General features: G+C 46.1%; 1 protein-coding gene across 1 annotated transcript; it reads left to right on the forward strand.

Moving 5' to 3' along the window:
* The first annotated feature begins 318 nt into the window (after window positions 1-318).
* On the forward strand, window positions 319-6,552 carry LOC142292118 (keratin, type II cytoskeletal 5-like). The gene is made up of 9 exons (XM_075337243.1): window positions 319-867; window positions 958-1,172; window positions 1,585-1,645; window positions 1,737-1,832; window positions 1,955-2,119; window positions 2,323-2,448; window positions 2,758-2,978; window positions 5,805-5,839; window positions 5,931-6,552. Exons 1-9 carry the CDS (start codon window positions 379-381, stop codon window positions 6,155-6,157), a joined length of 1,635 nt encoding a protein of 544 aa, XP_075193358.1. The 5' UTR covers window positions 319-378; the 3' UTR covers window positions 6,158-6,552.
* Window positions 6,553-13,317: the final 6,765 nt, after the last annotated feature.

The following is a 13,317-nucleotide window of genomic DNA, read 5'->3' on the forward strand; positions in this document are numbered from 1 at the left end:
CTGTCTGTCTATCTATCTCCAGGTCATCATATATGAAAGGCAGCAGACTAGTGTGTTAGGATTTACACAAGGAGTTTGCTAGCTAGTAAGCTCAGATGTCATCATACAATGTCTAGAGCAGGTGAGGGATTCACACAGAGTACAAGGTATTGCATACTTTTGTACTTCATACAATAGAAGTGTGCATTAATCGGATGAGCTCAGTGTTTAGATTGCCTCAGGGCATGCCAAACCCATTATTGAGGTAAGATGATACATACACTTCCCTGGACCAAACCCACATACTGAGACAGATAAAAAGGGGAGTTTCATCACTGTGCCGTTCACTCTGCCTGCTTCTCTTCTCATCATCATCAGCATCCCAGATCCAAAAGGACCATGTCTACTATATCTCGCCAAACAACTTTCAAAAAAACCTTCAGTGCTGCCTCTGCAGTCCCACCAGGGCAAAACCGAAGTGGTTTTAGCTCAGGCTCTGTATCTCGCAGTGGTGGTGGTGCTGGTGGTCGGATAAGCTCTGGTGGCTTTGGCAGCAGAAGTCTGAGTGGCATAGGAGGAAACAACAGAATTTCCCTGAGCTCTCAATCCCGTTATGGATATAGCTCTGGGCTTGGAGCTGGTAGTGGAGCAGGCTTTGGTGTAAGTTCTGGATTTGGTGGTGGGCAAGGATTTGGTGTTGGACAAGGATTTGGAGGAGGACCAGGATTTCCAGTGTGCCCACCAGGAGGAATCCAAGAAGTCACAATTAACCAAAGCCTTTTAGCACCTCTCAATTTGGAAATTGACCCAACTATTCAGAAAGTGCGCACAGAAGAGAGAGAACAGATTAAGACTCTCAACAACAAATTTGCATCTTTCATCGATAAGGTAAGTAATCTTCATGGACCTTATATTTACTGCTACATACAATGTATTTGGCATTAGGATTTTTTATAATTGCTTTTTGTTGCCACTTAGGTACGCTTCCTAGAGCAACAAAACAAGGTTCTGGAAACTAAATGGAGCCTATTGCAAGAACAGGGAGTCAAAACCGTTAGACGTAACCTTGAGCCCCTCTTTGAAACCTACATTAATCAGCTTCGGAGACAGCTAGACTGCCTATCAAGTGAAAAGTCTCGTCTGGAATCAGAGTTAAGACAAAATCAAGATGCTGTGGAAGAATTCAAGACAAGGTAAGTAAAATCTAATTTGTTTCCTGATATTTTGTTCACGCAGCATTGGTTTATGATGGCAGAAACCATTTCCAACCACCAAAAATTTAGAATATCATAACTTTATGACTTGTTTCATCATAATGAATAAATTAGTTAGTTGAATTGCGTTATGGTAAAAATGCATTAGATTAGTAAATTTGGAAAATCTGGAATGTTCTTGAGAATTAGTGACATCAAACTCTAAGATTGCCCAATGTTTCTAATCAGAAAGACTAGAGTAGGTCATGTGTTATGACATGATTCATGTAAAATGTAAACTTTTGTAACTCACATGACATAGCATATTTTTCACATGTAGATTGACTGTAAATAGGGATGAACCTTGCTTGTCGTTGGTTAGCACAAACATATAATTATTGTTTTTGCTTAGATATGAAGAGGAAATTAACAAGAGGACAGCTGCCGAGAACGAATTTGTGGTGCTCAAAAAGGTGACTACAAGAGCAAGACCTCTGATCAATCCCATACAAGATAGTAATATATTTGTAGGATGTTAATCAACATAAACCTTTGTCTACTTAGGATGTGGATGCTGCCTACATGAACAAAGTAGAGCTGGATGCTAAAATGGATGCTCTGAATGATGAGATCAGCTTCCTGAAGGCCTTGTATGAAGCGGTAATTATAGTTTCTATATTGAGTTGTGTACATGATGGGCACCAATTGGGATCTTTCTTCATATCTTCAAATCCTTCATCATCATAGTTGTAAGACCGCTTCTTTTTCCATGTTGGTTGCAGGAACTTTCACAGATGCAGGCACAAATCTCAGACACCTCAGTTGTCCTGTCTATGGACAACAACAGAGCATTAGACCTTGATGGTATCATTGCTGAGGTCAAGGCTCAGTATGAGGAAATTGCCAACAGAAGCCGCCAGGAGGCTGAGTCTTGGTACCAAACCAAGGTGAGTAATAGCTATAAACAGTGATGGATCTATAGTTTATTCCAAGTATAACTCTGGTCAAAGCCTAGCTGTTTGGGTCCTGTTGACAAAATTTTGACTTTAGTTCACATAGATACTAATATTGCATACCAACCTTTACACTCTATATAAGTATTTAGTTTAATATTATAATTAACCTAAAAAAACATTGTTTTTTTCTATAGTACGAAGAGCTCCAGATGTCTGCGGGAAGACATGGTGATGATCTGAAGAGCACAAAGACTGAAATTGCAGAGCTAAACCGTATGATTACCAGACTGCGTGCTGAGATCGACAACGTGAAAAAACAAGTAAGGAAAATAGCTTGAGGGATTAAAAATAAATGTCAGGAATGAGTATTGTATCCCAACAAAGACATTATTACAGTGTCACATTGTCTCAGATTTTACCTTCTGCCAGGAAGTTTGGATTAAGAATTTAACAGCATGCCTATAAAATGGGAACAAAAAAACGTGTTGCCCCAGAAACCTAATACTGATTTCTACACAAACCTTAAAAGGATCAAAGGGAATAGAAGTTTCCATATATTGGAAAATATTGCTTTCATGTATGTTATAAATCACAACATTAATGATAGATTCATTTCACTATTAAAACAGTACGCCAAGCTACAGAGTGCGATTGCTGAGGCCGAGGAACGGGGAGAGCTCGCATTGAAGGACGCCAAACAAAAGCTGACAGAGCTGGAGGAGGCACTACAGAAGGCCAAGCAGGACATGGCTCGCCAACTGCGGGAATACCAGGAGCTGATGAACGTCAAGCTGGCTCTGGACATTGAGATCGCCACCTACAGAAAACTACTGGAAGGAGAAGAAAGCAGGTAACTGCAAGGAAAAGTATAAAAATATAGATTAAAATTAAGTCTGCCTTGCTTTTAAGATAATGTCACAGGTCCAAGGCCTAGTAATTCAAAATGGCTTCTTAATATTGGTGAATTCATCTTTTTAAGAAAATTGTTTTGCTCAGCTCAAATCGTGAACAGGCAAATCAATTTTACCATCTACTGCAGTGATTGCAATCATGGCTAGAATGTTAAAGAGGTGTACTCAAGTTTGAAAGGGATCTCCTATTCATTAGATAGAGGATAACCTTCCAATGACTGGGATCGGACCATTGTGGCCTCATCCGATCTTGAGCACTTGGGTTCTAAAGCGCCCCGGCTGAAAGGAGCGGAGGTCAATCATGTACACTTCCTATCCATTCATTCTAATAAGAGTGCCAAAGGCCAAATGCTGCACTTGGCAATGTTTGGTGCTCCAATGAAGAATAAATGGTATAGTAGAGAACATAACTGACCTCCACTGCATTCAGCTGGGACTCTTCAGAATCCTGGTTATCAAGATCGATGGGAACCATGGCAGTTGAATCCACTGCAATCAGAAAGTTATCTCTTTGACCTCTTAGACATAGAAGAGTAGGTCTCAATAGAGATACAGATGTGTCCTTCTTTGGTTTTCTTCTTAGCTCATCCAGAAACTAGTATCAAATGGTGACCAGCATTACTAAACATGATTTTTCAATACTGTGTCAGAGATGATTATCCCCTTCACGAGTCACAACCAATGAAGTACATGTACATCATTGGTTATGTCCGTGCCTTTGATGCGGTCGCAAATGCTAACCCCACGTCTTTCCCGGCAGCACTCGACAGCTACTTTAATCATCCATCAAGTGCCTCTAACAGGCACAGGAGGATCTCTGATCCATTCGTAGCTGTTAGCCAGTTAAATACTGCTGTCTATCTCTGACAGCAGCATTTACCATGCGCTAACAGGAAGCAGGTCACTAATCTCACCCACTAACACCCATGTCCCGGGATCGCGGGGCGCCGATAGGATGTCATGATAGCCGGGGTTCAGTGCTGATGCACTGCTCTGTATAGCACAAGTGAGCAGATGATTGCAGTTTCAAGTCCCCTAAGGGGACTATTACAAACTGTAAAAGGTTTTCAAAAAATTTAAAAAAAAAAAACAAGTTCAAATCACCTCCCTTTTGCGCCATTAAAAATAACATATTAAAAAAACAACATATTTGGTATTGCTGCATTCATAAATGTCCGATATGTAAAAATATAAAATTAATTATTCTGAATGGTAAATGGCGTAACGAGAAAAAATCAAAACACCAGAATTACGTTCTTTTGGTCACTGGACCATTGCAATAAAATGAAATAAAAGGTGATCAAAATTCATTTCTACCCCAAAATGGTATTAGTAAAAATATCAGCTCAGGGTTAAAAAACATAAGTCCTAACACAGCTCCAGATCCAAAAATAAAACTTTATGAGGCTTGGAAAATGGCGACAAAAGAAAAATTCTTTTTTAGACAAATTTCTGAATTTTTTTTCACTACTTAAATAAAAAAATATACTCGTATACATGTTTGGTATCTATGAACTCCTACTGACCTGGTTAATCATACTGAAAGGTCAGATTTACCATATATTGTATTTGGTAAATTAAAACCCCAAAAACATTGTGAAATTGCACTTTTTTAGCAATTTCACTGCACTTGAAATTTGTTTCCTGTAGCAGAATGAATGGTGTCATTCAAAAGTAAAACTAGTCCCACAAAAAACAAGCCCTGATATGGCTATATTTACAAAAAAAATGTAAAAAAGTTATGGCTCTTGGAAGAATGGGAGGAAAAAATGAAAACAATAAAAAAAAAGGAAAATCGCCAGGCAGTCAAGGGGTTCAATTACCGTATTTTTCAGTTTAAATTACACACCAGATTATAATATGCACCCCAAATTTAGAGAAAAAAAATGGGGTCTGTCTTATAATTCAGTGGTGTCTTACCAGGCAGGGGCGGCAGCGGTAGTGGAGTGGGGTCACAGGAGGCAAGGGCAATGCTGGAGTAAGGTTATGCTGCAGGTGGTGCAGCGGGTGTCCAAGATGCTCGCTGCACCCACCGCTGTAAACTAGGCAACATCCAGAAACTTTCGGTGGTGTGGGCTTCAAAGAAATGGCACCCGGAGTCAGCGCGTGCGCAGATTGAGTGATCTCATCTGCGCACGCACCACCTCCAGGTGCTATTTCCCTAACTCCACTGCTGGGAGATCATTGGGCCATAGGCGGAGCGTGCGCCAATGAGATCTTGAGCCAAGAGCTCCATCTGCACACGAGCCGACTCCGGGTGCCATTATTTGAAGCCCGCACTGCTGACATTTCAGGATGGCTCCTGCCTCACCGCACAGCAGCCTGCAGCACAGCGCCCACAACTCACAGCATTGCCCCTGCTTCCTGCTACCCCTCTCCACCACCTCGCAGTAAGCTACATTCGGATAATAAGATGCACCCCTCATTTGCATCCCACATTTTTTGGAGGAAAAGTGCATCTTATAATCCGAAAAATATGGTATATATTCCTTTTCGGGACTACTGGTTGTGATGTTAATTTCAACCTCTAAAAGCATTTATCAAAATGTTACGCTCTTGTATTGAATTTGTTTTGAATGAAATTGGAGTCTATAATAAAATTAATGGAAAGATAAGAGTAAACAAATGTTTAGAAATTTAGTCAACTGAGTTTATCTTTTGAAGGATTATATTTATAGGACACCATCTTAAAATGACAAATGATAATATTGTGAATGAAGAGAGTTTTTTTCTAAAAATATAAATTTCTATTTATTAATTAACAGGTTGGCTGGAGAAGGTGTAGGAGCCGTAAACATCTGTAAGTTCTGGTATTCAATTCACACTGAACGATATTCTGTCTCTTATATAAAATAATACATTACGTCTAACCACACATTTATTTTCCACAGCCGTTGTAAGCTCGTCTTATGGTGGTGGCGTTAGCAGTGGAGCTAGCCAAGGCTACGGATATGGAGGTGGATTTGGCTCAGGAGGCGCAGGCGCATATGGCGGAGGAATCAGTGGAGGAAATTTCACTGCTAACAGCGGAAAAATGGCAAACTTTAGCTCCGGAGTTGGCAGCGGCTCCAGTGTAAAAATTGTTTCAAAAACCTCCACAACTTCCCGGAGATATTAATACTGCCTTAAGAAATGTATTCCCACATTACAAAATCTGTCCTGTGGCATTGACAATTAAGCCAATTGTAAATTATTAGTGTGTTAATCCAGTAGGGGTCAAGAATTCTGGTTGTCCCGTGACCCCAACATGACTTTATGAACCTCTTTTGGCCGGTAACAGTTCTGTTCAGCATCAAAAACCACAGTTCAGGATATTATTCATCCATTAAGCATTTTGTGACCCATACTTTAATTGGAAAACAGCCTGTTAAAAATCAACCATCTATATCTTTTCAATGACCTTTCTTCCTTCTGTAAACTAAAAGTGCAATTTTGCTATTGCTTAACTTTGTTGAATATTTCTACAATGTTCTGTGTTATATACACTGCAATAAACTGCAATTATTCTTACAATCTTGTTGTGAATTTTATCTGATATTTTGACTTTTTTTATATTTTTTTTTACAAGATACTCTATACTACTACTTTAATACTATAAACCAGAGGTCACAAACACGAGGCTGTGGGTTGCGGCCCGCAGACACCGTGACATTCGTGCCCGGGGTCGGCGCCGGCAGGACTTTACTACAATTGAATCATTTGCGGTCCTGCGCAGAGGAGCTGTCAGCACTATATCAATGGCTGCTGCCCGCCCATCAGATGCAAGGAAGTGATGTCGATGTATGATGTCACCTCCTTGCATCTGATTGGCAGGCGTTAGCCGTTGCTATAATGCAGACACTAACCGCAAATTATTTAATTGTAGTAAAGTCCTTCCAACGCTGGCCCCCGGGCATAGAGCTGTGATCGTCATGGGCCACAACAAGCAGGTATGTGCTCACAAACAGAACCCACTGCATCCTGGACGCGGCGGGTCCTGACCTGCGGGGCCACAAGTCTCCTCTTTAGGAGACCGCAGCTGCCCGTGCCCGCGATCAGGGTTCGGGATGCTGCGATCTCCTCTTTGTGTTCTCCCTAGGGAGTGCATCTGACTCCGCAGCATAAATTCACATGTTGCGGCCTCTGCAAGCCGCCAAAAAGCACCGCAGGTTAGTTTTCACTGTTGAGCGCACAAGCACAGTGGGCATGTGATTTTTTAGAAATCCCATCCACTCTGCTTGTACTGTACATCGCAGCATTTTGGATGCAGCTGAAACATGCTGCACTCAAAATGCTGCAAACACTGATCGTGGGCACACAGGGAATGGAGGAAAGGTGATGAGAATTTTTTTTACTATTACTAAAGGATGGCCACAATACCACAAGGATGAGCACAGTGCTGCAGGACACAAGGATCAGCACAATACTACAAGGATGGGCACAATACTGCAGGGCACAATACTACAAGGATGGGTACAAAACTACTGGGCACAATACTACAAGAATGGGCACAATACTGCAGGGCACAATACTACAAGGATGGGCACAATACTACTGGGCACAATACTACAAGAATGGGCACAATACTGCAGGGCACAATACTACAAGGATGGGCACAATACTACTGGGCAAAATACTACAAGGATGAGCACAGTAGTACATGATACAATACTGCAGAACACAATACTGCAGGACACAATACTGCAGAACACAATACTGCAGGACACAATACTGCGGGGCACAAGGATGAGCACAATACTACAAGGATGAGCACAGTACTGCAGGACACAATACTGCAGGACACAATACTGCAGGGCACAAAGATGAGCACAATACTACAAGGATGGGCACAATACTACTGGGCACAATACTACAAGAATGGGCACAATACTGCAGGGCACAATACTACAAGGATGGGCACAATACTACTGGGCACAATACTACAAGGATGAGCATAGTAGTACATGATACAATACTGCAGGACACAATACTGCAGGACACAATACTGCAGGACACAATACTGCAGGACACAATACTGCGGGGCACAAGGATGAGCACAATACTACAAGGATGAGCACAGTACTGCAGGACACAATACTGCAGGACACAATACTGCAGGGCACAAAGATGAGCACAATACTACAAGGATGGGCACAATACTACAAGAAGGGGCACAATACTACTGGGCACAATACTACAAGAATGGGCACAATACTACTGGGCACAATGCTACAAGGATGAGCACAATACTACTGGGCACAATATTACAAGGATGGGCACAACACTACTGGGCACAATATTACAAGGATAGACACAATACTACTATGCACAATATTACAAAGATGAGCACAATACTACTGGGCACAATATTACAAGGATGGGCACAAGACTACAAGGATGGACACAATACTACAAGGATGGGTACAATACCACAGAGATGAGCACAATACTACTGGGCACAAAATTACAAGGATGAACACAATACTACTGGGCACAATACTACAAGGATGGGCACAATACTATTGGGCCCAATATTACAAGGATGGGCACAATATTACAAGGATGAGCCCAATACTACTGGGCACAGTACTACAAGGATTGGCACAATACTACTGGGCACAATATTACAAGGATGAGAACAATACTACTGGGCACAATACTATAAGGATGAGCTCAATACTACTGGCCACAATATTACAAGAGTGGGCAAAATACTACAAGGATGGGCACAATACTACTGGGCACAATATTACAAAAATGGGCACATTACTACTGGGCACAATACTACAAGGATGGGCACAATACTACTGGGCACAATATTACAAGGATAGGCAAAATACTACTGGGCACAATACTAAAGGGCACAATACCACAAGGATGGGCACAATACTAAAAGGATGGGCACAATACTACTGGGCACAATACCACAAGGATCGGGAACAATACTACAGGGCAAACAGATGGGGACATTACTACAGTATGTTGGCTGAGATTACTATATAATGCTGCTAATTTTAAAACAATATTACAAGAAGGGGATAAAATTCAAAATAAAGCATGACTTTTTTTTTGCACCATTAAAAATGCTTTTTCCATATATAAACTTAACTAAACAAAAAGGTGCAGGTTTGTTCTAATAAACAAGCAAAACATGTTCAAAAAAGTAATCCAAAGATTTATAGAAAAAAAACATGGATTTACTAAAAATGTCACTTTGTCCTGCAAAGAATGCGGCCCCTCTCAATTTTTTTTTCTATATGCGGCCCATACACCCATCTGAGTTTGAGACTCCTGCTCTAAACTGTATATATTTATTTAAACCTATACAGTTCTCCTATAATTCTAAAGGTATATGTCAGAGTACAGTTACAGATAAAGCATGGTTTACAACAGGTATGCAATTCAATCAGTTACCTTGTGCGTCTGGCCACAGGGGGGCGCTGTAGACCAGGTTTCCAGGAACCCCCTCACAGGTCTTTCCCAACCAGGCCCCCGAGCAGAAGAACGCTGGAAAATGGCCGAAGTAGGGTTATCAACCTGGGCAGATCCAGGTCCCCTCCTACCTTAGTGACCTCACAGGGAAGCACTGCCACTCCCCCTGCATGGATCAGAATTATCCAGCAAAGGGGATTTTGGCTATAACTTTGCCTGGGAGCGTCGTAGGCAGACGCCAATGCTCTCATTGTGACAGTTATGAATTTAGCTACAGAACGAGGGGACTCATGACCTGTCTGCCAGTTCCCCATTGGCTGATATCACGCCTGGGGCATTTCCCAATGTCCTGTTCCCATAAAAAGGGGGTGCCGGCATCGTCCACATGCGGAGACACCATTTTTATGGTTGCCATATTTATCGGAAATATGGCTTGCGAGATATGAACCATTTTTTACTGGAGTCGTTCTGTCTGGCTATTTCCAGAGCCTTGCTAATTAGATAGCAGCTCCTACTACAGGGTGACGGCAGGGAGTCATCCTGTGTCCATTGTCCCAAAGCCACCTAATTTCCATATCACAGGACATGGCCATGGAGTTTGTTGCTAAACCAGTTGTGTGGGGGAAAGGGGGGTTGACACCAGGAGAGGGCTTCCTGACATACTTGAATATCATGATTTATCGTCATCTCTCCGGATTTACCTCACACCTCCCCCCTTTTGAGGGCGCTAGGGGGCAGCACACTCCGGTGTTCCCCCGTGCGCCCGTCCGCGACCTCTCCTTGTCGGGACAGCCCGTCTGCGTTACCGTGGTCACGGCCCCTTTTGTGGCGAATGGTGAAGTTGTATTGCTGGAGCGCAAGGCTCCATCGCAACAATCGCCCATTCGTCCCAGAGACGGTGTGCAACCAGCTGAGGGGATTGTGGTCCGTCTCCACGATGAAGTGGCGCCCGTATAGATAGGGTTGCAGACGCTGCAGGGCCCACACTATGGCCAGGCACTCCTTCTCCATTGTAGAATAGGCCACTTCCCTTGGTAACAGCTTCCTGCTCAGGTACAAGACTGGGTGCTCTTGGCTCGCAGAGTCCACCTGGCTGAGCACCGCACCGAGGCCGAAGTCACTGGCGTCGGTCTGTACTACAAACGGCCGCGTGAAGTCGGCTGCCTGTAGCACGGGCGGGCTGGACAGGGCGTCCTTTAGGGCCCGGAAGGCTGTCTCGCAGTCCATTGTCCAATCGACTGCAGAGGGCAGCTTCTTCTTGGTGAGGTCCGTCAAGGGCTTTGCCAGGCTACTATAGCATGGAACAAACCTCCTATAGTACCCAGCGGTCCCCAAGAAGGACATCACCTGCTTCTTGGTCCTGGGGGTGGGCCAGGATGCGATGGCCTCCACTTTCTCAGGCTCGGGCTTCAGCGTTCCCCCACCTACCCGGTGACCGAGGTACTGGACCTCGCTCATGGCCAGCTGACACTTTCCCGGCTTGATGGTCAAACCTGCCCGGTGGATCCGCCTGAGCACCTGTGCTAGATGCTCTAGGTGGTCCTCCCAGGTGGGACTGAAGACAGCAATGTCATCCAGGTACGCGGCCGCGTACCCTTCAAGTCCCTTGAGCAGGGTGTTGACCATCCGCTGGAAAGTGGCAGGGGCATTCCTCATCCCGAATGGCATCACCGTGGACTCGTACAGTCCAAATGGGGTAATAAAGGCAGAGCGTTCCCTGGCCTTGCGAGTCAGGGGGATCTGCCAATATCCCCGGCTCAGATCCATGATGGTCAGGTACTGAGCCCCGGCCAACTGATCGAGCAGGTCATCGATGCGTGGCATTGGGTACGCATCGGCGACCGTGACAGCATTGAGCCCCCTGTAGTCCACGCAGAACCGAGTGGTTCGGTCCTTCTTAGGGACGAGGACTACAGGCGAGGCCCAAGCGCTGTTGGATGCCTGGATCACCCCCAGCTTCAGCATCTCGTCAATCTCCTGGCGCATGTGTTGCTGCACCTCCAGGGAGACCCGATATGCTGAACGCCGGATCGGGGGATGATCCCCAGTGTCCACGTGATGGACAGCCAAGTCAGTCCTTCCGGGCTGGTTGGTAAACAACCCCCGGAAGGGGTGTAGGGTGGCCCACAGCTGGGACCGTTGGTCCTCCAAGAGCTGGTGGCCAACCTCCACATCCTCAATGGATCCGCCTGCCCTAACCTGGGCTAGCATATCCAAGAGGGTTTCCGCTTCTCCCTCCTCGGGCAGGTTGCACACGGGGAGCGCACATGCCTCCCGCTCATGATGTGCCTTCATCATGTTCACATGGAAGGGCTTCCGCCTTCCACGGGCAGGGTCCAGGGTGACCAGGTACGTCACAGGGTTGAGCTGCTGGTACACGAGGTATGGGCCTTCCCAGGCTGCCTGAAGCTTGTCCTGTGGTACGGGGACCAGTACCCACACCTCTTGACCCACTTGGTAGGTCCTCTCACAAGCGTTCTGGTCGTACCAACGCTTCTGATCGGCCTGGGCTTGAGCCATATTGTCGTGTACCAGTTGCGTCAAGGCCTGCATTTTGTCCCGGAAGCGCATGACATACTCGATGACCGACACTCCAGGGGTGGCCAAATCCCCTTCCCAAGCCTCTTTCACCAGAGCCAGGGGGCCCCGCACACGTCGCCCGTACAGGAGCTCAAACGGTGAGAATCCTGTTGAGGCCTGTGGAACCTCCCGGTAAGCAAATAACAGGTGTGGGAGATACCGCTCCCAGTCACGCCCGTGGGAGTCGACCAACATCTTAAGCATCTGCTTTAAGGTGCCATTGAACCGCTCGCACAGGCCATTAGTCTGTGGATGGTACGGGCTGGCCACCAGATGTCGCACCTGGACTTGCTTACAGAGGGCCTCCATCAGCTGGGACATGAATTGGGTCCCCCGGTCAGTGAGCATTTCCTGGGGAAAACCCACTCGGGAGAAAATCTCCAGCAATGCGGTGGCCACCTTGTCAGCCCGAATGGACGACAAGGCCACTGCTTCTGGGTACCGGGTGGCATAGTCCACTACCGTCAGTATGAAGCGTTTCCCGGAGCTGCTGGGGATGGCCAGCGGGCCGACCAGATCCACAGCCACCCTCCTGAAAGGCTCATCGATGATTGGCAGAGATACCAGTGGGGCTTTGGGGCGTGGCCCCGCCTTCCCCACTCTCTGACAGGTTTCACACGAACGGCAGTAGGCAGCCACATCGGCCCCCATCTTTGGCCAGTAGAAATGCTGGTTTAACCTGGCCTTGGTCTTAGCGATCCCTAGGTGTCCGGCCATCGGAATCTCATGTGCGATCCGCAACAACTCCGTCCGGAACGGATAGGGTACCACCAACTGTCGGTCCCTGGGCCACGCCTCCGGTGAACCCTGCTGAACCGTGGCCCGGTACAGCCGTCCTTGGTCCCAGACCACTCGCTCCGGGTCCGAGTCCGAGGGAGGCTGTGCCGCCTGCTCCTTTAGAGCTTTCAGGCTGTCGTCAGCTTCTAACGCTGCCTGAAACCCCTGACTAGATGTGGCCAGAATCGACGAGACTGTCACATCTTCAGTCAGTACCCCGGGACCTGTGTCCTGGCCTCCACCTGACTCGGCTGCCACTTGGTCAGAAGGGGAAGAGCTATCGGACCTCCGGGAGGCCCCTTGGCTTCCAGCACTCCCACTGCGGGTGACAGCGGCCACAGCCGCTGCGACCGTGGGTCGTGCCTGCTCCTCCTCCGTTCCTGACCAAGTCGCCGGTTCAGGCAGACCTACCTGGCTTCCTGACACCCCGGTTGTGGGGGAACCATGCACCGAGATCTTACCTGGGAGCACTTCCGCTCCTGGACCGGCCCCAATCTCACCTGCCTGTTC

This window comes from Anomaloglossus baeobatrachus, chromosome 2 (genome assembly GCF_048569485.1).
Source record: "Anomaloglossus baeobatrachus isolate aAnoBae1 chromosome 2, aAnoBae1.hap1, whole genome shotgun sequence".
Classification (NCBI taxonomy): Eukaryota; Metazoa; Chordata; class Amphibia; order Anura; family Aromobatidae; genus Anomaloglossus; species Anomaloglossus baeobatrachus.

Excerpts from the sequence above, each read along its gene's own strand:
- LOC142292118 (XM_075337243.1), top strand. The coding sequence starts at position 379 with ATGTCTACTATATCTCGCCAAACAACTTTCAAAAAAACCTTCAGTGCT. Across the intron at positions 1,173-1,584 it reads GTGGAAGAATTCAAGACAAG|ATATGAAGAGGAAATTAACA; the intron begins GTAAGTAAAATC and ends GTTTTTGCTTAG. Across the intron at positions 2,120-2,322 it reads AGTCTTGGTACCAAACCAAG|TACGAAGAGCTCCAGATGTC; the intron begins GTGAGTAATAGC and ends TTTTTTCTATAG.